The 26,399-nt window shown below is 39.3% G+C and overlaps 1 protein-coding gene across 2 annotated transcripts; it reads left to right on the top strand.

Moving 5' to 3' along the window:
- The first annotated feature begins 7,564 nt into the window (after nt 1–7,564).
- Nucleotides 7,565–25,121, top strand: SPIB (Spi-B transcription factor). Of its 2 annotated transcripts, none has more exons than XM_081932531.1 (6): nt 7,565–7,677; nt 13,022–13,049; nt 13,965–14,052; nt 18,535–18,743; nt 20,191–20,338; nt 22,552–25,121. In XM_081932531.1, the coding sequence occupies exons 1-6, from the start codon at nt 7,655–7,657 to the stop codon at nt 22,848–22,850; spliced, it is 795 nt and encodes a 264-aa protein (XP_081788657.1). In that variant the 5' UTR covers nt 7,565–7,654; the 3' UTR covers nt 22,851–25,121. The 2 variants fall into 2 exon arrangements, with proteins under 2 accessions (XP_081788657.1, XP_081788656.1); XM_081932530.1 differs by lacking the exon at nt 7,565–7,677 and adding an exon at nt 7,742–8,038.
- The last annotated feature ends 1,278 nt before the right edge of the window (nt 25,122–26,399 follow it).

Here is a 26,399-nt window from a genome sequence, read left to right as displayed (position 1 = left end):
TTCTTTGAACACTCAGTACTGTCTTATTGTTTGGGTTTTTTCTTTTGTTTTCAAGAAAATTTAAACCATTCTACATTCAGCACCATAAAGTTGTGTAAAATGTGTCTGATCATATTTATGAGTGCATGTGCATTATCGTATAGAGCAGGAATACACCATACATATTTTATAACAAAATCTGTGTTACCTTTAGAATATACCCAGGTTATACTATTGGTACAGTTAAAAACAACTGAGCAAACTGGACATTAAGTTAATGCAGAAGAAACATTTGTTGAGTACCAATCACAAGCTCATTATTTTTGAAGAAAAAAGGAAATACAGCACAATTAAAAAACAGCTCCTATGCTTCTCTAGCATGCCACTCCAAATGAATAAACCATTTTATGGCTTAATGTGATGGCCTATTCACACAACCTATAGAATCAATCATTGGGATCTGACAACACATTGAAATCAAACTACCCAATTTTGTTTGTCATCCATTTTATGCAAAATAGTCTAGTAGAATAATGATTAGCAGATAAATATAATCTTTTTAATTTTTTTCAGTTTGATATTGTTGAATTATTTAGTTATCTGACTCAGATTTTGAAATATAATTTCCTTTGAGATGAATTCCTGCTTCTGAGATAATAGTGTAATTAGAAAAAAGTTTTTTAAACAATCTGAATTGGTTTTCTAGATCACATTTTTAGTCAATATATTCTATGATGCCTGATTATCCCTTTAACTCCATTTGTTGACTTTGTCATGCTCTGTAATCCCAGTAACTCATTATCTACCACCAATTCATGTATTCACAGTACAAGATAAAGAAAATCATAAATTACTTCTGATCACTGATCATTTAATACCTCTTACCCAGCTGGAATCCCTGACCAGATAGTTGTCAACAAACTGAGACCAAAATAATGCAACTATAATCAGTTAAATAGTTATAAAAGAATGTTAGATGGATATGAGTTCAAATTCCATCTCAGTAATTGTCATGAGGCAGATCATAGTCTGATGCTATGAGAAATTATGTGAACCATGTACATTTGAATAAATGTAATAAATACAAAAACTGATACTCAGATTCCCCCTCCAAAATGATATTAAAATATTGTTCAAAAAGCTTAGTAGTTATATCTAAGAAGATAACATTTTCAGGCACAATGCTTTTAAATGTAGCTTGATTGATTGGTTTTATTTAATTACTAAACACACAATGTGATTTTAGGCAGCATACCGTACAGCAACAATTAAAATCATGTAACCGATCATAAAATACTAAAACAAGTTCAAAAATAAAACAAGATAGTGGGGGAATAATAAATCACTTAACAATGTACAAGAACATTGAGTATGGATTGGATAACAATGCCAAAGAGGAGGCAATTCGGAGTAAGATTGTATTTCTAAGGTCCTAAAGATGGACTGAAAATTTGTAGAGGTTTTGGAAGCAAATGCTGCAGATAGTTCTTAGCTGTACTTTGTCCCAGTATTTTGCAATTACTGTATTTCTCCAGTAGTGATTTCTAACTCGTTTCAGTAGTGGGTAGGATTAAAATCAATGCTATGGACATTCAACAATAATATAGCTGGTGTATGCAAATTCATAGCTGTGCTAACTAAATCCGGATTTCTCAACAGTCATATCTGAGCATTCAGGTCTAGGGTGGTTCTTCATGTACAACATGATTTTATAAAGCAACTGTATACCAAACATGGGTTTCTTTCGCAAAACCAATACACACACACACACACACACACACACCATCTATTTTTGAGTGAAAAAATAGAATAAACATTAATAACATGAGGCTCATTCCATCAATATGTTCTCAGCTTGGCTTATTAGAAGCATTTCATTGAAAGCAGCCATTTTTTTCTCTGGATCCTTCACTGTGATGCCCAGTTGGATTCATCTACCCAAGACAGCTAAAATTGGGACAGGCACTTCCATGGTTTTGGAAATTCTGGGAAAACTCATCAGTGCTATTGTATGTTGGATGGATGAGGCTTCAAGTTAAACAACAAGGTTTATTTAGACACTGCATGCTATGCAGCCAGCATCCCTTTTGTTTACTGGATTTAGAGTTCAATGTATGTAGCATAAGTTTAATGTATAAATGGCATTGTCCACTGCCACTTACGATTGCTTTCATCTCAGAAAAGGGCTCCCATAAAAGGAAATCGGGATGAGATGATCAGGCATCTGTCAAACAGCATCTCAGTCTTGTCTGGATTTCATCTTTGTTTAACTTCTTCCAAGCCTTCACTGGCTCAAACCATCAATGCTGAGCCTTTCCAAAATAATCAGAAAAGAGCAGCCATTTCCATAAGCCATGTGTGTAGGGCCACATGTCAGGCAAATATTTAGAGCAGCCATCTTCAGGCAAAGTGTGTGCTTTCTGGCTAAGTTATAGCACAGCACCCATGCTGGCTGGGGAATTCTGGGAGTTGAAGTCCACAAGTCTTAAAGTTCCCAAGTTTGGACACCCCTGTTATAGCATCATCTGATGTTGGCTACTCTCACTCATATGTTCTCAATGTTATTGTACATCCCCAAATGTTACTGAATTATTTTTCACACTTTATATGAACTTCCTATGCATTTACACAACAATCTTGTGTAGATTGTTTATCCAAGAGCATCTAAGAAGGTTGTAATGTCACATGATTCTTGTGAAATTGGGTAAAACCAGGATCTCACAGCCCAAATGAGGTCTCTTTGCAAATTATCTTCAGAACAGCAACGGATGGAGCCAAAGGCTCCAGCATGAGCTACATTTCCCCCCTATCTTATTTCAAGAGGCATTTCAAGTCACAATATCCTCAATTCATTATCTTTCCTTTAAAATATGTTCTATACTTTTCTATTATATCCCATTGCTTCTTGCCAAATAATAAATTCCCCTTTATTCCTGGAATTGTTGGGGTTATGATTTAAGAAACAGTAAAATGTGAATCAATGCAATGAGACTATGTGGAAGCCGTTAAAACATACATAAATATTGCAGGAGGAGGAAATAAATTACTGGCCATCAGTATGGTTCAATCTACTAAATCCAGGATTTAAAATTGCTGCACGGAACTTTGTATTGTTAGAAGATGTACAGTAATTACTCTAGATAAGAATTGGGCTTCTTGATGATCTCTGGTTGTGCAGCTTAAATCCTTTTCCTTCTTAGATGTGTGCTCAAGATGCAATGTTAGCTATACTCTACTCCCATGTGCCTCTCTTCTAAGCTGAAAGTTGCAGAGGGCAGCTTTAGGTCCTTGGGTGTAAGGAGAGGGAGGAGGGAATGCAAGAAAGCAAATGATGGGGGTTGGGTTGGATAGCTCTCTTTCTTTTCCTCTGTTGAGAAAGAGAGTCCTCCCCCAATCCGGAGGGTAGAGGCAGGGCAGTTCAGATAGCATGGAAAGGTGTCTAAAGAGATAAAAAGCCTTTCTGATTCTTTCACAAGTTACGATTGGTTGTTCACGTGAGCTCCCCTCTTGAGGCTGATATGTGGGAAGGCATGAGTCCCTATAACAATCTCGATGTACTAATCTCTGGGTGCAGTGGTCCCTAAGCTCTTTGAGGAACTGGGTGTGTGTGTGTAGGAAAGAGAGATGGAACATCTTAAGGAATAAGAGATTGGTAGTTATGTAAACACCCAGCCAACCATAGCTGATCTTAAAAATGCCAAGAAATATGGTTAGCACCTGGGAGATCACAAAAGGATAAGCTAGGTGGGAAGTTTTGTAAGAAAGCAATGTCTAACCACTTGTTTCAATGAAGACTACATGGCCAAACCTATGGAAGTTACAGGGAATCAAGCTCTTCTCAGTGATCTTTCTTAAGAACTAGAGCAGGGGTGTCCAAACTTGGGAACTTTAAGACTTGTGGACTTCAACTCCCAGAATGCTGGCTGGGGAATTCTGGGAGTTGAAGTCCACAAGTCTTAAAGTTCCCAAGTTTGGACACCCCTGAACTAGAGGCTTGCTAAACTAAACGATTTCTTGTCTAGTTATTCACTTGTTAAATTTATATGCCTCCCATCTCATTGTTACAGAGTGAGTGGCTTACGGAATAATAAAAAGTTATATATATATATGTATGTATGTATGTATGTATGTATGTATGTATGTATGTATGTATGTATGTATGTATATATATATATATATATATATATATATATATATATATATATATATATATATATATATATATATATATATATATATATATATATATATATATATATATATATATATATATATATATATATATATATACACATACATGTTGTGATATCAGGCTGCTTGCTTCTCAGTGTTAAGCACATGGGAATTCTCGAACTTTTCCTTTCCAGTATCTGAAAACTGGTGTGGCGAAAAACGAGAGAAACGGCAAGTGCATTTAATAGGCTTCCTCATTTTTCCCCAATGCAGTTTGGTTACATGCAAAGCTTTCCTGTAGGCTTGGTTCATTCAAAAACTTTTTTTTTTTATTAACACTTTATCTGTAACAAACATTATGGTTACTAATTTTCAATTTTGCTTTTTTGCCAGACGAAGCTAATATTTTTAGCTGCTGAATAATAATAACAAATGGTAAAAGGGGAGCAAATGAATTCCAACTTAAAAAAGAAAAGAAAAGAAAATGCAGGCTAGAAAAAAAAAACCTTAAATGTTGTTGTTTACATAGTTTTCCAAGTAATGCTGATTGGATTTGATAGTTTTGGCTATTGAGTCATTCCCAAGGATCTAAGATAGTTAAAGATATCATTGTAATACAGTATATAAACTTTTCCAAATGGATTTTTTTTGTACTTGATAAGATTATTGATAAGATTATTGGGCCCAAATGCTATTTCAGATATTTTAGTACTGAACTGTGTACCAACTTTATGAGCACTACTATGCCATTTTTCCACAATTGCTTGATCTCTAGTGAAGATTTTATTATTGCCTTTTTTTCCCTAGTTCCTTCTTAATGTTCTTTTCACTTGCGGCTATTGCAATATCTATTATCTATACTTGTTTCTTTCTTTAGTCGTGTCTGGCTTATTATGGCCTAAATGGTTTTAGTTACAATATTATTATTATTATTATTATATACTTTATTCATTAAATTATTATTATTATTATTATTATTATTATTATTATTATTATTATTATTACAGTATTCCAGAACTGTATTTAAAAAAATAAAACTTTTTGTTTAATCAAATTGTTATCAATCAGTAAAAAAATAATTTCACTATAATAGTAACTGTAACATTCCCTTAAGAGACAGCCTAGTACAGAGCAATTGTTGCCTGTAAGAACTAAGAGAAGATCTGGTCAATTGTTTTAAAATAATTGGTTTTTAAGTGGGGGCAGCTGTGGGAGATAATAAAAAGCTCAAGCAGGGAAGATCTAATCAGCTCATGAAAACAGAAGACAAAAGAATTTGTGAAGATAGTTCAACAATATGGTATCACCCCCAAAGAAACAGTTTTCTGGTCACTATTGTACTAAATTCTAAACTGAAATTATGAAAGACCAACCTCTCAGGACCTTTGTAAAATGGAAAAGAAATTGAAATATACCATGTAATTGCAATAATTATTAACAGACATACTAGTCTTTGCTTCAAAGGGGCAATAGTGTTTTCTATAAGCTATCCCTCCCTTTCATTGTATTGGAAAAGGTGCAAAAAGGAACTTGATGGATGAAACTATGTGAAGTTCGGATCACTATCAGCCCAGCATAGAGCTTCAGTGGACTGGCCTCAAATAATTTCTTCCACAAATCTTGCTGCTCCTCTGTCTCTTAGACTAACTATTTTACAGGGCTGAGTGAATATTATGCATTGCTTTGATAATCTTAGAACAGTGTTGCCAATTTTGGCAATTTTAAATTATGTGGACTTCAACTTCCAGAATTCACTAGCCAGCTGTAAATATGGCTGGCTGGAGAATTCTGGGAGTTGAAATGTGATGGAGGCAAAGTTGGATATGAATTCCTCTAGCCTTGAATTACTTTTGGTAACTGCTAGAAACAGAACATTTTTGACAGGAAAGAGATTTACCTGAAAAATTCCTGTTCTGATCAGAAGTCAGATTTTGTTCAGAAACAACAATACAAGAGCAAGAATCATGGCAGCAGTCCAAGCTTCAACAAAATGGCCCAGTTCTGGGCAGAAATGGAAAAAAAAACAGCACCTGTATCTTCTATTTTATATTCGAAGTCTTCAGTGCTCATATTAGCAAATCTTATATTTTGGATGTGAATATTGTATCTTTGATGAGTTCTGTATATAGGTTAGTGGTTAATCTGCTGAACTAAAAACTGGGAGGCTGTTGAGTTCTAACTTCCCATTAAGTCCCTTAAATCATGACTGAATGTCACTCTCAGCTCAATACATCTCACAAGCTTTTTGTTATGGGCAAATTAGAGGGTGGGACATTTATACAGTGCCTTGAGTTATATAAAATAAAGTTGGGATATAAAACTAATTATAAAAATAATCTGCCTCCTTTGGCAGTGTTGGAGTGCAATTTGGCAATTATTTCTAAATGCATCTCTGTGTTTTTTGTCTTGATTTACTTTTCCAATGGTCTAATTCAATCCTTCACCTTCCAAAACTGACAATTTGAGTTCTATGTAATGAAATAAACTGTGAATCCGCTAATTCTGGTATACAGTTGTTTAATTTTTACAATGTCTGAAAATACCCTTTTTTTGCCTTTATTTATAAGGACAATTAATCAAATTTGGCTTTTGAAATCCCCCCCCCCGCCCGAATCTTTTCATAACTTGGTGCCCTACAATACAATTATTTTCAATCCCCATCACCACAGCAGGGGAGGGTCTCTGTAATCCAAAGTAGCAGAGGAAAAAACAGAATTTCTGAATTGGAGGGTGTTTGTGAATGTACTACTTATAGTCTCGTTTTTCCGAACCTGTATCTATTTGTGTGTATTTTTTTCTTTCCCAAACATTTACAGTGATTACAAAACTTTAGCTGGTCTAATAAAAGTATTTTGAATTCTCTCTCTCTCTCTCTCTCTCTCTCTCTCTCTCTCTCTCTCTCTCTCTCTCTCTCTCTCTCTCCCTCCCTCCCTCCCTCCCTCCCTCCCTCCCTCCCTCCCTCCCTCTCTCTCTCTCTCTCTCTCTCTTCCCCCCCCCCCCCCGGGCTCCATACGGCTTCTATTGCTCTTTATGTCCAATCTGGCCGATTGCTTTCGGCCAAAACAGAAGGAAACCTCGTCGACGACTCTGGCTAGTAACTTCATTTTTGTTTGGATCTGAGGCGGCGTTTGGCATGGCTAGAACAGGAAGACCTGCACCGCCTCAGGCATCTCCGTCCCCGGACCTGTGTACATTAATTGAGGTAGTGTGAGATTCACTATACAATTCCCACAACTACCCCCCCCCCCCAAAAAAAAAACAACACCACACTCCCCGCTGTAGGAGCTCATTGCGCAAGGAGCGCCGTAGGGCAGCCCCACCTATTTGGGGGAATTTTATCTGAGGTCACTCCCCTCTCGACTGGCGAATCGAAAGGCTATATAAATGGCCCCCTGCCGGGGAAAGTGCTGGCGGCACCGGTGGAGAAGGCTAGTCGCTGGCAGTGAAAAAGCCTCGGCGGGCTAGCGGACTGGCACTCGCTTCCCGTCGTCGCCCTTCCAGGATGCTAGATTTGGATTACGCGCAGTGAGTGTGAGGGGAACTGGGTCGGGTGCGAGCGAAGGGATATAGGGCAGAAGCGGACCCTGGTGGGAGCCTCGGATTTGATGTGTTAGTTGCTTAAAAGAAGCGTAGCGTAGTGGCATTTCAACCTGGGCAGAGTGGATTCTCGTGTCTCAGGTTCACGCGTAAGAATGGACAGTGGCGCTTTCCTGAATCGCGCATCTTTCTTACTGGCCTCTTGACCGGCTCTGGCGCCTGCCAGCCCTTTTCGGTGGACCTGCGCCGAGGTGCTAGAAATGGGTGTCTGTGGAACTTGGAGGGCTCTGCCCGCAACGCTTGCGAAACAGACGCACCGCCTGGGAGAGACAGATGCCCATCGGCAGAGGTAGCCAACTTGTGGTTCATAAGCCACATAAATCCCCAGAACTGGGGACCCCCAGAACTCCCTTTGTATGAGTGTGGCTGGAAAGAATGACAAAGTTTCCTGAACTGTTATACATACTTAAATTAAAATATGAGACCTAAAAGAAGCCCATTGTATAGTTAATAACTTCTGAATTTCTCACCAAAGCTAGCTGCACCCACCTTATAGCCTTTGGTCTCCCCAAATATAAAGGATGACCCTCAGCCACATGAAGTTTGCCCATTAGAATGTGTAAAAAGAATGAAGCAAAAAGTTGGGGAGGGGACTGAAAATTAGGAGGTTGTTTTCTTGCTAGAAAACCAAATGTATACATGCGTGTATGTTTAAAACTGAGAAAGCAACATGCTTTTAATAACTCATAAAACAATGTCAAAAGTCATAAATGAAAATAAAAAGCTAGTTAAAATCCTATTGCTGGCAGTGTTGGCATAAAGGAGGCAAATGTGATCTAAGTTCTATTACACTCAATCCCATTTTTACTTAAAACATTACCTAAGCACTGTCCATGGTTTTCATTCTCTTCTCACAACAACCCTGTGAAGAAGGACAGATGGAGAATCAGTGATTTGTCAATAGATTATTTGTTCAGCCCTAGGGTTGACCTAAGATTTGAATTTAGGCAGATCCTTCTTGATCTCAGCTCTAGGGGAGAAAAAAGATCTAAACATGATTGTAACTGTTTAGTACTTAGATGGGAAACTGCTTGCAGACTTAAGAGTTATAGGCTGCATTGAAATTTTAAAAACCTCCCACAAGAAATCCCAGGAAAATCACTCCCAAATCGACATCTTCATACAATCAACAGGAGAAGCTTTCATTTTGAGACATTTTTCTTCTGTTCTTCATTTTTTTAAGCTTAATGCAATTTAGTGTTTCACCCCATCTCTCTTCAGTGTATGCCAAATACATAAAGTGGGCTTCACTTTTGACTCTCTGCCTTTTTTATGCCTGTCTTATTTGTATAGAAATATCTTGACTGCTATTTCTCCCATTGCAGCCTTTTAGAAAATTTACTTATGCAATTTTCTTTTACAAAAAACATGTAACAGTTTTAAGTATAACGATAACCATGCTTTGCCAGCTATTTTCCAAATTAGCAGCCTTGCTGCTATCTTTACTCTGTCATCTCCTGTACCTGATCAGATGTTCTGTATTCTATGTTTCTGTCCACTCCATCCCTTTCTCCCTCTCACTTTTCTTTCTTTCCTGTTGTCTGTTATGCAAATATTGAGGCTAGCAAAGGTTGGGAAAATTAGATTTGAATATTTCCCCAGCACAAGAGTGTGACAATGAGACAATGCAAAATTCTCTTGTCTAATAGTTCTACTTAAAAAATGCTGAGTTTTGCCCATTTCTACCCAGAGCTGGTCCATTTTGTTGAAGCTTGATCTGCTGCCATGATTCTTTCAATATTAATATTAATTATAATGTTTTGTTGCCTAGAACCATGTGTGATATTAGCCTACTTGAAGCCAACCTGGGAAATCTGGTTTTGTAGTGTATAAATAATAATAATAATAATAATAATAATAATAATAATAATAATAATAATAATAATAATAATAATACACACACACACACACACACATACCTAGACATGACCGAGTTGCTAAATTAATCCACTGGTCATTATGTAAAAAATATGATTTACCTATATCCAGAAAGTCATGGGAACATAAAGTGGAAAAAGTTATCGAAAATGAGGTGAAGATCTTGTGGGACTTTCAAATACAAACGTATTGTCATTTGGAGCACAACACGCCAGATATCACGGTTATAGAGAGCCGAAGTGTACAGTTTATTGATATCGCTGTTCCTGGAGATGCCAGAGTCGAAGAAAAAGAACTAGAAAAAATAATGAAATGTTGCGACCTGGCCATCGAAACTACACAGCTAGGGATGAAGCATGTAATAGTGATACCCATTGTCATCGGGGCCTTTAGCGACCATGTCTAAGAATTTTTCAAAATACATCAACAAATTGCAGCTTCCTGCAATAACAACCAGCGAACTGCAAAAAACGGCGCTACTCAGAACATCTTATATTTTAAGAAGGTACTTGGTTGATACCTAGGACGCTGGCAGCAAACCGTATCAACCATTAGCACCAGTCACTGGTATTTCTAATGCATTTTTGAATGTTCAGTTGGCTAAGTTTCATGTTTAATGAATAAAGTATATAATAATGCTTCAGCTGGTGAAGTTGGTCTAGGTGGCAGGAAAGTTGACAAGTTTCCCCTCCTCCCTCTTCATGGCAGTATAATAACAGCCAGGATAAATGAAGGAATGAATAACTGTCCTTTCTCAACATCCCAAAATTGGATGTCTGAGATAGCTTCTGCCACTACTCTCCCTACAATAAGTATACAACGTAGAGCAAAGTTTGTTATATTGCACAACATCGGGAAGCCCCCTCCCCCCCCATTCCTTATCTAGAATGAAGCCTTCCCCAACTAGATGCCCCGTGCTGAAGGTTAAAAGCAAAGCCAGCTTAAATGAATGTGGTTAGGATGCTGGAGTAAAACATCTGAAGGAGTAACTTACGGGAAACTTTTTTTTCTTTATCCTACATCTCTCCTTTATGAAAAAGCTGCTTCCTGTTCGAAGGTACTAGATTATTTATGTTCAGTAGGACTTACACTTTCTCTTTTCTTTTTCTGTATCATGGTACAATAATGTCATAGTAAGTGAATGGGTCATGCTATTTTGGTAGGAGCTATCATCATCCTCCCCCCCCTCCCGCCTCACTTTCAGGCATTTTAACTTCAACTTCCATAATTTCTAGCTAGCATGGGGGTTGTAGTAGAATAAGACAATGTTTTTCTATGCTGATGTATTTTTCATATTTTATTTCTATCATCAGAACAATGCAGAAATGGCTACACTCCTCCTTTTGCGCACTTGCTATAACTCCTAATGAATTATTACTCACCAAGATTCAAACAAGACATCTTATCCCTGGGATAGGGAACAGTATCTCCTGATTCCTCCTGTGGAGCTTTTGGGACCACATCCAAATACACCCTAAGCTCTGGAAGGGTTACCAGCCTTCCCCTCCCTCAGGCCTCCAGGATATGTTTGTCAGAAAAGGTTGCATGACAGAGCTCATTTTGGAAATCATTAGAATCTTTTATGTTTCATTTTATTTGTTAAATTTGTTTGCTGCCCATATCACCATGGGGCTATTTTAGATGCTTGCAACAATCTTAGTGTCTCAACTACAGCATCCCCACACTTATTGGGAATTATGAAACCTGAAATTAAATAAATCTGAGGGGACCCTTAATTTTAGGAAAATTGATTCAAAGAATAGGTTACATGGCTAAAGGTGGAGTTAAAAAGTAATTGATTTCAGTTGGTAAGGACACTCAGTCTAGTGATTAGAGTAAATTTATGAGGTTGGAATAGAACAGGTTATATGGTTTCCAATGAATTAAAGTAACAGAGAAGAGAGAGAAAAAATAGATTCTCTCTGAACAATTGCTTTCCAATTTTACTCTGAATGAAAATTCTGTAGGATTATACCGTATAGAGTTAAGTTTTCTTCCCACTGGAGGACATGTATGTGGAATCTGTATATGTATACCTTGCTCTCATTACCTGACTAGGTAACATAATCAGTGCTAGTGAATATGGCCTTTGCTTCCTGGTTATATAAAGTAATTTGTCCTGCCAGTAGTTCTTTGGTATTATTTTCTGCTTAATTATTTGTTAATCCTTGCTTATTTGGATATTGATTGGAGAGGATCTGTTCTGAATTCCCCCACCCCCTTCTTAGTTTTTTTTTACAGTACTGTTTATTTTGAAGTGTGTAAATATGGTTTATTTCTATGTGTCTCTCTGTAGAATTATATCATTTAGATTTTGTTCCCCTTGATTAACACCAGACTAATCATCAAGCAGAAAATAATACCAAGAACAACCAACGACAATTCCACAAACCCACCAACACTGGCAAGGCAAACTATTGTCAGGGAATAGACCTCACACTCACTGATGATATTACCTAGTCAGGTAATGAAACATCTGCCAGCAAATAACCAAACTCAAAGAGTACCCAGAACTCCACAGTTCATCTCTTAGCTACATCTGTTCTCTTTTATTGGGACATGCATATCTTGCTCCCCCCGCCCCACTCGAACCAAATGTCACTATAGGAATGTAGAAAGCACATAACTTTTTCTTCATCAGGAAGCCTTACCAGACATTACTCCTTCCTATGGTGAAATAATGTCCGGCTAGCATAGTATTGCTGTGACTTTCCTCACTGTCCAATGTTTGTGTTTGATGTGCTCCAGGTTTTCTCTTGACCACCCATGTAGGCAGCAGGTGAAAACCAAAGACAGACCTGTTGGATTTACTCACCAGGATGTTGTGGCAACAATGAGAGGCAGCCAGAGTTGCGTATTTGGTGGTACACAAAACAGTGGGAAGAGGCTGCATAAATCACGATCCCCATTCTGGCGACACTATAAATTACTAAGGAAAGGCTCCTAGACTAATTATAAGACTGTCACATAGTATATATGTCTATTCAGTTGTAATCCCAGATCAATGTGTATAAAATTGCAGTTTCAAAATTAATCCCCTGTAGCTGAAATAGTGATAATGAAAGTTGTTAGACAGATTTATAAAATATTATTCTAGTCAAAGAAATCTTAACTGATTAATTTCCACTTTTAGTTGATTGAACAAACTTGCTTCTGAATAAGCATGGCTAGTGTAGATTTGTGTTATCAGTGGAGGAAAACCTTATGTTATCTACCCAAACAACAACTAAGAATAATATACAGCAGGAAGTTCCTGTCATTCTGTGCCTAACTTTTCAGTGCTGGCTGTTTTAATGTTCAACGTTCTTTGTAATATCATAGGGGGGCACACGCTGAGAGAAATGAGCTTAGCAGCCTGTATACATGGTTACCAATTTTCTTTCTCTCTTGACAGGCCTGATGGATCCCAATATGGCTATGTGGTAAGCATGTGATTTCAAATTCTTGAATTCTGAACAGAGTTGGGAAATGTAAGACCCCTGACCTAATTTTAGGAGGTTCAAACCTCTGGTCAGGCAGTATTTGTTGTATTTTTTCTGCTAACCTTTTGGAAGGGAAGAAAGAGGTGGGAGGGAAAGAAGAGGGAGGCAGAAACAAAGGAGGTTGCCAGAAATTGAAAATAAAATGGTATTTTTCACTTGTCAGGGAGAGTGGGAATGGCAGGTACAAGAAAAAAAAGAAGCAGATTAGATTCACACATCATACTAAAACCATGGTTGCTGAAACATGCTTTCTCAACCCAGAATTGTGGATGGGAAACTTTCCATGAGGTGAACAAGAGTATTTACAAGGGAGAAGATTTTTTTAAAAAGCCAAAATGACAATCAATTGCATTGCAGCTATCATCTTGAATTCTCTCTCTCTCTCTCTCTCTCTCTCTCTCTCTCTCTCTCTCTCTCTCTCTCTCTCTCTCTCTCTCTTCTCACACACACGCACACGCACACGCACACGCACACACACCAATGGCCAAAGAATAGCCTGAAGAAATTGGCTTGTGAGAGGAGGCCTCAGTAAAAGCCACAGTTACATCAACTGAAGACATGTCTCTTATGATGTTATCACACAACGGCATTCTGTCTACTGACATTATGGCAACTGATGCAAATATATGTCATATGATTTATGGGATGACATCATCACGCACATCTTTCACCCCTCCATGGGTGTGTAATAGGATGTTGGCAGAAATCATGACTGCAGTGTGCATGGTGGGAAAATGTCATGCTTGAAGCAAGGATTGAATGGATTGACAAGGCAGGGTCTCTTGCCTTCCTATTGCATCTTGGGAAACATTTCAGGAGTTTATATTATACTGACAACCTCACTATGTTTCTCAGTTCCCCAGTGGATTTATCAGTGATTTGGACTCTTACAAGCAAGAACCCACATTTCCCCCCTGCCTTGGAGATCCGGAGAGCTCCCCAGGTAAGTTCTGTTTTAATGGTTCAGTATTTTACAGCGTAATGCAGAATTGCAAAGAAAAAAAGGCCTTGATAGAGGAGAAAACCCATTATTAAAAATAAAAAAACAAAAGAAAACAAAAGTTTGAAATAAGCTCTATAGAAATCAACCATAATCATCTCAGTTATCCTCACAAATGGTTTATCACTCTCTGACTAGCTGATTTATATACGACACTTTTGCCCAGCTTTGAAGAGTTCCAAGAAGCAACTCTTATCATTAACTTTTCTGTTTCACAGCTGCTGATCTCTCTTCTCTCCTCTTCCTCCCCTCTGCTCTGCTCTGTTCTCTTACGCAATTTAGATTTAGTCATGTAACTAACCGCCACCTGACTTCTGGGACGTTTCTGCATAGTTAACATTCATGGGAATCTGCCAGAATATATGCAATCTCATATTTGGGGGTTTTCTAGTCTCAGGAAGGTGGAAAGTGCATAGGCATTGTGAGAGATAAATCTTATGGTAGCCTCTTGTTGTAAATAGCGCTCAGGACCTGAACTATTTGCTAAACAGTGGGCCTGTAAATTTGTCATTTGTTCTCCGAGAGCTGTACTTAGGAGCCCCCCACCTCATTTTATTCCCACAACAACACCCCTGTGAGGTAGAGTGAACTGAAAGGGAATGTTTGATTCACATTTCAGCAGTGAGCTCTCCAGTCAAGTGGTTATTTGCCCGGGTCTCACTGTTCAAATTCAACACTTTAAAACCATTGCTTGGCATTGCCCGTTTGGTGTAGTGGTGAAGGGGCTGGCCTAGGAACTGGGAGTCTGAATTCTAGGTCTCCTTTAGGCATTAAGGTCAGCAGGATAGGTGACAATGAGCCAGGGAGGTGGTTGTGGGACACAGGAGGCAGGAGTACTTGGTATATTCTCTGTGTACCCAATCTAACAATCTAATAATGATGAAACTTTTATTACTCTTCAATAACAACATAATTATTATGAATCTCAGGCCAACGGAGAACTTAGATAACCTTATTTGCATTGTGGACTGAGAAAGGGAATGGCCATTTCTGTATTGTTGCTGGAAAAAAACCAGCATGATACCAGGGCTCAATGTCAACTGGAAACAGCCTTTACTTACCTTGACTGAGCCCACGGTGGGCCCACTGAGTGGCTGTTTCACTGTGTTCACCCAGCAGGCATAGCCTTGTGGAAGCTACGATAGACAATCTTCCAGGACCAAGGCAGGAAGCTGCCTTCAGTTTAACATAAAAGTCCAAAGTATTTGGTCTTTCCATTTTACTGAAAGGCTACTTTTTATCCTCATTTGCTGCAGTCTTTGCAGCTGTTGGAAGGGCACATTTTTCTTGGAAGAGGGAAATGGCTCCTTTTTCTTCAGTAGGTAATACATGTATTTCTTTGCTGGCACATGTGGATGTTCATTCTGTTGACATGTATGGAATAAGTCTATGTGCTAGCAAATAACATTCCTGATAAGCAACATCTTCCTTACTGTTTCTACTTTGGTTTTCTTTTAGCAGGTTCATCAAAACCACACTTCTTATGTAGCTTGAAAAATGTAAGGGCATGGGGTTATTTTAAGCATGCACCATATTTTTCTTTGGAAGTTATAATCAATAACAAACAACACAAGAATTACATTAGCAGGAAGTCAAAGGGAAATCAAGTATTGCAAATTGTCTGATAGAAGAGATTCAAAGTCCCAGGTAGAATTTGCAACAAAATATTGTACTGAAAAATATTCTTGTTTGACGTCCTACTTAATCAGCCAGCAAGCCTCTTTCGAAATGATTTATAAGCATTTTCCCCTATTACAACTACTATTTCATGTATACTGTGCCCATAATCCAAACACACACACACACAGAAGTGTGTATATATATATATATATATATATGTGTGTGTGTGTGTGTGTGTGTGTGTGTGTGTGTGTGTGTGTGTACTCTCTCTCTCTTTCTCCGTCTTCCTCCCTCTCTCTCATGTTTCTGTGCCCCTTGCCTCAATATCTAAAGATAGTTCTTGTTTGAAAATAGATGCTACTAGTTCATCTGATTAGAGATCCATACTTTGAAAAGTGATTTTGCTATGATATAGGAATTAAGCATGTTCCTCATTTTGCTGTATGAGGCAGATTTTAAAAAACCCACCTTCCGAATTGTTCAGTGAGCTCATTACTGCCTTATCATATATTACTCCCTGGGGGAAGAAGCAAGACTGCAAATATGCGTTACGGTTCAGCTTGCTATTCCTAGGCAAATTCATGGTGGCAGATATTTGCACAGACCCTACTTTACAGCTGCCCAGCACACAGAGAGCTCTTTGTAGTCAGCTCTGAATATCATCACCCCCTTGTACCTGAGCGAACCAAGTGGGTGTTGGAGTCATTCTCCTAGGGTAGGGGAAAAAGAAGCATTGTGTAGGCCTCCTCCCCATAGGAAACCTCGCCTGTCAGCGGCAGAATCACATTTCTAAGCAAGTAGTGAACATGAGTGCAAAAGATACACAGGGTCTCCCTTATCCCTCCCCACAAGAATCCCCACCAGCCTTATAAGCAAAAGAAAAGAAGGCATCATACGAAACAATTTTAAAGGAAAGCCCAGAGATAGTGCATCTTATCCTCAACCTACAACCATTCATTTAGTCTGAAGTTATAACTGCACTGAGAAAGGGACTTGTGTCTATTTTTCACATTTACGACTGTTACTGCCTCCCCGTGATCACATGATCAAAATTAGGATGCTTGGTAACTGGTTCATATTTGTGATGGTTGTTGTGTCCCAGGGCCATGTGATCTCTTTTTGCGACTTTCTGACCAGGAAAGTCAATGGGGAAGCCAGTTTCATTTCACAACTGTGTTACTAACTTAACAACGGCACTGGTTCATTTAATAACTGTGGAAAGAAAGGTTGTAAAGTGGAACAAAACTCACTTAACAGCTAACTTGCTTCACAACAGAAATTTTGGACTCAATTGTGGTTATAAGTCAAGGACTGTCTGTAACAACTCTGTGATTTTATTTTATTTACTTGATTTCTGATACTGCTAAAAAGCTTGCCCTTGAAAGCTGCCTCTGATAGGGAGTATAAGAAAACCATCAAGAATGATAGACTAGGAATGCAGCAGTCGTACTGCTGGTTTTTTTTCTCCAGATCTGCTCTTTGAAAGCTGATTGTGGGGGAAGGGCTTCCTCTTAGTCCTCTTTGTGGAAAGTAAGTCAAATCAAGATAAAGATGTGATGTGTTTCTTTATTAATTCAAGGTTTATCTACATTTTGCTCCAGGAATCCAGGGCAATATGTACAGAGCTATTGATTTCCATTTCCTCCCTAAAGCTTCTAGAATGGTTAGGGGCAAGGATTGGCTTCATTTAGTAGGTTCTCAAGTGGAGAATATGAATTTGGCCTTCAATATCCTAATCTATCACCTAATTCTTAAAACTCCCTGTCTTTCTTTTTCTCTTCTGCCTGTTTTCAGATCATTTGCATGGAACTGTAGCTGATGATGACCAGACTGGCTATTGCAGATAGTCCTTGATTTAGGATTATATGTTTAACCAATGGTTCAAAGTTACAATAGGGTCAGAAAAGGTGACTTATGACCCATCTTCAATGTTACAACCATCATCCCACCCATACCCAGAACCACATGATTGCAATTCTGGTAGTTGACAACCTGTTTGCATTTGCGATGGGTACAGTGTCTTCCCATCATGTGTTTGCAAAGTTGCAAACCTTCCTAGCCTTGTCAAGCAAAGTCAATTTGGGAAGTTGGATTTGGTTAATAACCTTTAATTGCTTGATTCTCGTAATGACCACAGTAAAAATGGTAATACAATCAGATGTGGTTACATGATGACTCATTTAGTGACTACATTGCTTAGTGACTGAAATTCTAATGCCAATGGTGGTCTGAAGTCGAAGATTACCATTAAATACAAAGCAAGAGCAGGTGAAAGAGCATATGAGGCTCTATTGATTTCTAGTAAATGTGTAGAATTGTTTGTTTGCCTATTGCTTTGTTTTAAGCATTATTGTGGCTGCCCAGTTCAAACATAGGACAGCATACCAAAACCAATAGAAAAAAAATACCAAAACAAACATATACTGTATAACCAAAACTAAATAAACAATTACATTGTGAACAGAAGCTAAAATTTGTTATATCCCACCAAATGGGAACTCTGCTCAACCTGAACGAAGTGTCCATGGACAGAACCGCTTCTAAGGGTGTGAAGGCTGGATCCAGGGATTATTCCAGTATATGGTGGAAAGAAAGTGGTTACAGCCACTCCTTTTCATTACACTTCATCTTCCTTTCTGGCCGGTAGATCTTGCTTGCAATGCATGGTCAAAGGAAACACCTACTAACCTGAAGTTTATGCTGATGACTTTGGATTACTTTTTAATAGGATGCTCTTGAACAGTGAGCTGCTTTCTCTACTTCTCTTGGATCCTTTTTTTTTTGACCTAGGATCTTGCCTTTCAGAGTCTTGTATGAACTGGCTAGAGATGCAAGAACCTGGATATGAACCCTTCGAGATAGGACACCTGGCTCAGCTGCAGAACGTCCAAGTCTCCTACCCACCTGGCACTTACCCCCAGGCACAACTCTCTCTGGAACCAATCTACAACCATGAAGGAATGATGCCTGCCCAGAATTCAGCTATGGTATTCAAGGAGGAATACAACACTGAGGTAATGGGCAGAACCCTTGGGGTCTAGGATGGGAGAAAGGACTTGGGTCCCTTAGATCTTCCTAGGACAGGGGTGTCCAAACTTGGCAACTTTAAGACTTGTGGACTTCAACTCCCAGAATTACCCATCCTGCTGGCTGGGGAATTCTGGGAGTTGAAGTCCACAAGTCTTAAAGTTGCCAAGTTTGGACACCCCTGTCCTAGGAGGACCATAACCCTTTCCTATAGGGTTATTTCCAGACATATGGATTTCCTAGCCAGCATGGCTTTTGCTAATGACTTATGAACCACAGTAGGACCAGAATTTCAATTGCTAAGTAAGTCAGTTGATAAACGAGTCACAATTTATTTACAACTTTTTTTTGCTACAGTTGTCAAGTGAATCACAATATTGTTAAGTTACTCATGCCGCCATTTAATGAATCCAGGTCCCCCCCTATTGACTTTGTTTGACAGAAGCTGGCTGGGAAGGTTGCAAATTGAGATCACGTAACTCCAGGATGCTACAGCTGTCATAAGTACATGCCAGCCCCTGAATTTTGATCAATTGATCATGGGGAAGCTACAATGGTCATAAGTGTGAGAGCTGGTCATAAGTCATTTTTTTCAGTGCCATTGTAACTTTGAAGGCCTCCTAACAAATAGTTGTAAGTCGAGGACTACCTGTACTGGTTGGTTAAGCAGGGGAGATGAAATCCCTAACCCTTGAGTTTTAAGACAAGAAAATGGGGTCAGTTGATAAAGGAAAATACTGTTGGAATTTACCTGTTTTAGATGGGGGAATTAGGTAGGAGCATTACTTGCATTGTGGTCTGTATTTTGCAGTTTTCCCTTTGTCAGTCATTGGCCAAATAGGCTGGGGTGGGGGGGAACCCACATTTTCAATAAAGCAGAATGGCATTCGAAGAATGACATCTCTCCCCCACACCACTGCCCTGACCAAATTGGTGGACTTTCCCTAATTTCTCTCCTGACATTTCATTTCACTTCACCATCTCACTTCATTTCACTGATGGATTGATTTGATATCATTCATATTTGGGGTGGAGTATAAATGATATGAGTTATATATATGGCATGATCTTTGGACTTTAGAAAGCTATAAGGAAATGTGGTCAACAAAATATGGCAGTATATTCTAATTTAAGATTGAATCAGCCTAAAAGGAAGACCTTCTGGTAGTACACATGGTTTTAGAGATTATCTTTTGGGCAGGAAGTGTGAGAAAAACAACCTATTTCCTATCCCCCAAAATATTTATCTGCCCCGCTATGTGACATTAAAAAGTTCAGGTTATAAAGCTATCTTTCACATATGAGGAACAGACCAACTGGAGAGCCATTTAACCTTTGTAATCATCTGTGTAATTCAGTTCAGTTCTTACTCTCGAGACTGGGAACTGTTATTTAAGTGTTTCATTCCATTAAATTGTCATTTGACTTCTACAGATCTATCTGCCATATGAACAGTATTCTGCTCCAAGGGAAATATGTAGCCCATTGTCAGAAGAGGGGGAATTTCACAAGGATGGCCGGAATCTGGAAGTATCTTCTGAGAGTGATTTGGATGAGAATCTCTTGTCTAGGTTTGATTCTGGTGAGTGGAGAGTAAGAATCCTAACTCAGAAAGTAGATAGAGGGCCCACAGTATTGATCTGCAAGCTAATAAAGTATGTGCTAGCACAAACAATCATTAAGAAGTCAATCCACAACAGATAATTTAGGCATGTGATCCTTGGATACAGGTGTTATCCACAGACTGCCATTTGGTAGGTGTATAGGATTCCACTTCCTTCTTTCCCAACACAGTTTCCAATAGATGTGGCCCAGCTTATCCAAAAGGCATCAGAATGAGAGAATGTAGCTTGTCTACTAAATTTCAGAAAACATAATTTGTGGGCTAGATTGAGAAATTGAAAAGCATTTCAGACACATGCTGGAGCATGCTAAGAAAACAGCATATCTACAATTAAGAGGAATTGAGCATGGTGTCTCTGGAGACTTTCAATCGCCCAGGTCATGGTTATCCCAAAGGTGCTTTTTCAAAAGGCAACTGGACTTCATTTTTCTTTGATGAGAAGAGAAATGTCTTCAAGGAAAAATGATGAAAAAACACCTTTGGGACAATCATGACCTGAATGATTGAAAATCTCCATAGACGCCAAGTTCAATTCCTCTTAATTGTAGACCTATTGTTTTCTTAGCAGTACTCCTGTGAGACAATTGAGCTTGATCTATCTCTTAAAGTTTAGCAGTTGTCTCATTTAGTGACTGTTTGCAGTTGAGATAGTGATAAAAAAGTAATTTTATGACCAGTCCTTGCATTTATGACTGTTGCAAATTCCTAAAGCAAAGAAAAGTTGAGATTGTAAACACAATCCTAGTTTCACTTAGCAACCACTTTGCTTACAGACTGAGTTGCCGATTCCAGTTATGATTGCTAAATAAGGACTTCCTTTATCAGGATATGATATTAAGAACATGTAAGTTCCTGCCATCTCAAGGAAGTTGGTTATGATTCCACAAAGTATCTTAACTATTAATTCTTGTTTTGTCTGCTCATGTCTTAGATGTACATATAGGTGGGGATTCCTTCCTTAACACCCTCACCCCAACCCACCCCAATCTTAGAACCAGTTCTATGTTCATTCTGAATCAGGTGCTCTCCTTTTTATCATGGTAGAGTTAACTTTCGGTCTTCAGTATATAATTCATAGTGAGGAATCTTCAGCCATCATTCTTATTTATACCATTATGCCATGGAGCTAGCATGATGTCATAGGTGCTATTTGGGGAAATTAAATCCATATTAATATTATGCAAATAGTCTCCTGTTCCTGTTTGACCTCTCTAGAATAGCCTGTAAAACAAGCTATGGTTGCTTTGCATTAGTTGAGTGGAAGAAGTCCTATGATATGATGCTGTAATCCTATCTATTCCCAGCCCTGAGTGACTGTCTCTGTTTTCTGAACAAATGAGTAAGGTTAAGAGTAGTGTCCATATGGATAACAAAACAAGCATCAGTGTGAATCTCCATTGCTTGGGAGAATTCTCTTAGAATTGAATGGTGAAATGTCAGGATTGTGATCTCCCCCATCCTCCACAAGAAGTCCCCTCCCCTAACTCTTGGAGGTAATCCAGAAAGAGATTTTACTTTAATTTGCCGTCAGAGATTCATGCAGACAAATATCTCATTTGGCTCAGAGATGTTTAGCCCTCGTGACATGCTGAAAAGCCCCCTCTCTTTCAGGCCTCTGCCATCCTTGTAAACAAGAGAGGATGCAGTCATGGCCATCTAGTTCAGTGGTTCTCAACCTATGGGTCGGGACCTCTTTGACAGGGGTCGCTAAGACCATAGGAAAGCACATATTTTCGATGGTCTTAGGAACCGAGACACCACTTTTATGGTTGGGGGTCACCACAACATGAGCAACTGTATTAAAGGGAAGGTTGAGAACCACTGATCTAGTTCCTTTCCTCCTTGGTGGAGAGTGCTTTCCCCTGAACAGCAGATAGTGGGGGGCAGTGGTGGGTTCCGGCAGGCACTACTGCCGGTTCACTTGTGGGCACGTGAACAATAAAAATTGTTCTGCGCATACACAGAAGCGAAAAAGAAGATGGCAGCGCCTAGGGCGGTGCACGGAGAACCAATTCAGGGGTGTGGCAGGTCTGGGTTGTTGCCAGTTCCAGCGACCCAGCCTACCAAACCACTACCAGTTCAGCCAAACCGGTCTGAACTGGTAGGAACCCACCACTTGTGGGGGGGCATCTGACACATCTGTCCATCCCGATCTTTGGTCTCTTCTGCAGGCTCTCGCCGGAAACTCCGCCTCTACCAGTTTTTGCTGGAGCTCCTTGAAGGTGGTGACATGAAGGAATGTGTGTGGTGGGTGCAGCGTGATGCAGGCATCTTCCAGTTCTCTTCAAAGCACAAGGAGCTTCTGGCACACCGCTGGGGCCAGCAGAAAGGCAACCGCAAGAAAATGACCTACCAAAAAATGGCCAGAGCTCTGCGCAACTATGGCAAAACAGGTGAGATCCGCAAAGTGAAGAAGAAGCTCACGTACCAGTTTGGGACCTCACTGCTGAGTCCATCATTTTCTTCCTAAAGCCCTCAGGACCCCTGGGCCAGAATAGCCTCCAATGAAATGCTTCCTTTGTTGGCTTTCTTGAAAACTCTATTTGGGCATTTGCCAGCATGGCTGTATTAGAGAACCTGCCAGATGCTTTGCACTAAGCAAGGAGGGTGGATCTGAAGGCAATGAGGGTTTTTATTGGGTGGAGTGGGGGTTCTGCACTTTAAGGGAAGGTTTATGAACCAGGACTTGGGAGGATTCCTTTTGGGGATGAGAAAATGTGGTTCAGCTGAAATGCATCAGGCTGAGATTCCTGGATTGACCTTTTCTGGATGGTTTGAGAACCAGAGCTCATATCAACTCTTTTGGGGATCATTGGTGGAATGAAAAAGAGATGAGACAGCAGCAGAGCTGCTAAATTATTTTTGAGTATGGCCTTAATGGCTTTATGGGCCCCTTCCTAAAATATTTGTGGTGTCTCCCTACAATTGCACATGACTTAATCCAATGTTTCTCTTATTCTCTTGCCATTACATGCCTTACTGTTTCATCAACATGAATGACTCTCAGAGCAAGTAGGAAAATTGTGCAGAGCATAGTTCTGGAACTCTTTCCAATCTCTTAATAGCTACTCCACTCGTATGATCAGGAAGTAAGAGTGGACGAATCAGCCACTCTCTTGAGTTGCTGTCCAGATTCAATCCATTTTTAATTTTTATTTTGCCAGCTTCCTTCCTCACACCAAATTTGATTCTGTTCAGTTTTCAGAGAATAATCTGGAAATACAGTTGGTTAGTGTCCTTTAAGACACATAGACAGCTTCTTTAAATATAAAGAAACAAACAATTGGTAAGGAGAGGCAACATCCCACAAGTGCTGGTTTGAAAAAGTACTCATCTCTTGTACTTAGACCCAATAAATACTCTGGAAGCAAACCAGAAGCATATATGCAATTTGGGATTTATTTGAATTCTCTGGGTTGATATGATCCTCTATGGTAGTTCCACACAAGGATTCAGTAGCAGTTTGGAAAAAACTCCAAATGTTTACATTTTTGCAATGTTGACAGAGTTGGAGGACTGAGCTAATTAATTTCCAATTTATCTCTGGTGTAAGTGGTCATTGGCTTATGGCAACAATTAGGTCTGGAGTTGCCATCGCTAAGTAAAGAAGTTTCTATTCTTCAGCAATGACCATGTGGGTTGTTGAGCAAGAACCTCATGTGACCACAACTTCTGTCTTCCTGTCAGCTTCATTACTGAATTTACTTGTAAGTAGTCGGTAGAGAACTTTGGAAATCATGATCACATGACTGTGGGGATACTGTGATGGCTGGAACTCCGAGAACCCACAATAAGTATTTCAGCGCTGTCTAAGCTTGAATGTTCTCTGAACCAGTGGTCATAACCCAAGGAACATCTGAACCTTGACTTTGATAACTTTGTACCCCCCCCTCTCACTTTTTTCAGTTTCTTCTCTCAGCAAGAAATCTTAATTTATGGGTTACCAGTTTCCCTCCCTGTACTAGAAGTGCAGTAAAAAGATATTTGTTGCTTGGAGGAAGTTACATCTCTCTGAGTGTTGAAGTCCATGCACCTTAAAATTGCCAAGATTGAAAATTAGTGCTCTATGATCAGCAAATTTTGGGTAAGGGCAGTCATGTTTACTTCTGTTTCATCTGTTGGTAGAAGCAGTCACTTACAAATTGCTTCTAAAGCCTGGGAAATGAAAAAAAGGGATGTGGAAATGGCCTGAATTAGCATCATTTGAGCATCATGGTGGGAAGGAAGCAGATTATTCGTGTCGGTGAGACTTTCTACTAGTCTCTCCCCTTGGGAGCCAAGACAGATTCACCACTTTTGATAAGTCATGTTTTGTTTAGCCACAGTTTTCTGTCTTAACTAGAATTGGTTGTGTAACCAAATCACTGTGGTTTGTTGAGTTACAGCTAATCATGTTGTGCAACCCCAGTGTTGTGGGCTGACCTTTTGTAACTGGAGGAAACACAAGATGAGGCCCATAGGGCTTGGATCTAAGAACAGGCAGGATAAACATGAGGGAGCTTTCAGGAGGGAGGGATATATAATAGATCTTCAAATGGTAGAAAAAAAGATAGTGTTGAAGGGGTGGGGCAGCAGCAGATTGGGGAGGGGGATTCAAATCTCTGGCCCAGGACTTGAGTGTGTAATATATTCAAATGTTTATTTAATACTACAGAGTGGAAAGTTTTTGGTTAAAATCTGATTATTTTTAAAATGGATATCTTTTGTACATATTTTGGAAATTGCTAATAAATGTTTACAACAACAGTGAATTTAGTTATAGCTGAATTGTTTTTTAATCATTCAAACACTGGGAGGAAGGATGCTGGTGGGTGAAGCTCTTTGCACTTTGAAGTAGCCTTTCTCCATCAACTCATCCAGACAGAAGGAGGAGCATGGAAGAATGATCAGACTGGGGCATCTGGGTATGTGAGGAGGGGGGGAATAACCGGGGTGGTGGCAGAAATCATGTAATTTCTTGTTTATACACATCACAGTGTGTTAAAAGGAGTCAGAAGAGAAGAACTGGAAGGGACCTTGGAGGTTGTCTAGTCCAACCCACTGTTTAGGCAGGAAACCCTATATCATTTCAGACCAATGGCTATCCATCTCTTCTTGAAAACTTCCAGTGTTGGAACATTCACAACTTCTGGAGGGAAGCTGTTCCACTGACTAATTGTTCTAACTATCAGGAAATTTCTCCTCAGTTCTAAGTTGCTTCTCTCCTTGATTAGTTTCCACCCATTGCTTCTTGTTCTACCCTCAGGTGCCTTGGAGAATAGTTTGACTCGCTCTTCTTTGTGGCAACCCCTGAGATATTGGAACACTGCTATTATGTCTTCCCTAGTCCTTCTTTTCATAAGACTAGACATACCCAGTTCCTGCAACCGTTCTTCATATGTTTTGGTCTCCAGTCCCCTAATCATCTTTGTTGCAAGGATAGCGTCAGGATATCCATCATGTTGTTCTGACTACCATGTTGTCTTTCTTGATCCCACCCTGAACATCCTCTTGGATGGAAAATTTGAACAATTCATTTTACCTTGTCCCTGTTCTATTTAGTCTACCTCGATAAATCCCAGAATCTGTCCGAGATGGCTCCATCTATACTTTTGGTAATCTAGGAGAAATATTTTTGATTTTAATATATAGCATCCTTCAAAACCAAATGAGTTTAAACTACAAATCCCATGCTGGCTGAGAATTCTGGAAGTTACAGACTCAACTTCTCAGGAAAGCACCATCTTGGGATAGGCTGGGTTATTGTTTTTTTTTTTTTAAATTGAGACTTCCCCCCACCAAACTTTGCTTATCTCTTTGCACTGTTTCCCTGAATTCTACAATAACCTTCTTAGTGTGACCAAGTTAATAAAAGGGACATAACTTTATTCAGAGAGTTGTAGTTGCCATCTTAACCTTTTTGGCCCCTGCCCCTTGGATGCCCATGCCACTCAAGTCTAAGGACAAAAGCTGGTATCAAGATAAGCCAGAGAGGAGGTCAAAATTTGATTATTAACACTGAGCACTCCGAATTAAGTGA

Source organism: Natrix helvetica (assembly GCF_964273705.1).
Source record: "Natrix helvetica genome assembly, chromosome: Z".
Taxonomy (NCBI): Eukaryota; Metazoa; Chordata; class Lepidosauria; order Squamata; family Natricidae; genus Natrix; species Natrix helvetica.
The sequence above is the reverse complement of the archived record's forward strand: the minus strand, read 5'-3'. Positions and strand labels throughout refer to the sequence as shown.

What these genes read in the sequence shown, in the direction of transcription:
- SPIB (XM_081932530.1), top strand. Translation starts at nt 7,950, where the DNA reads ATGGGTGTCTGTGGAACTTGGAGGGCTCTGCCCGCAACGCTTGCGAAA. An exon ending in ACAGATGCCCATCGGCAGAG is followed by an intron (nt 8,039 to 13,021) that starts GTAGCCAACTTG and finishes CTCTCTTGACAG; the next exon opens with GCCTGATGGATCCCAATATG. An exon ending in GATCCCAATATGGCTATGTG is followed by an intron (nt 13,050 to 13,964) that starts GTAAGCATGTGA and finishes TATGTTTCTCAG; the next exon opens with TTCCCCAGTGGATTTATCAG.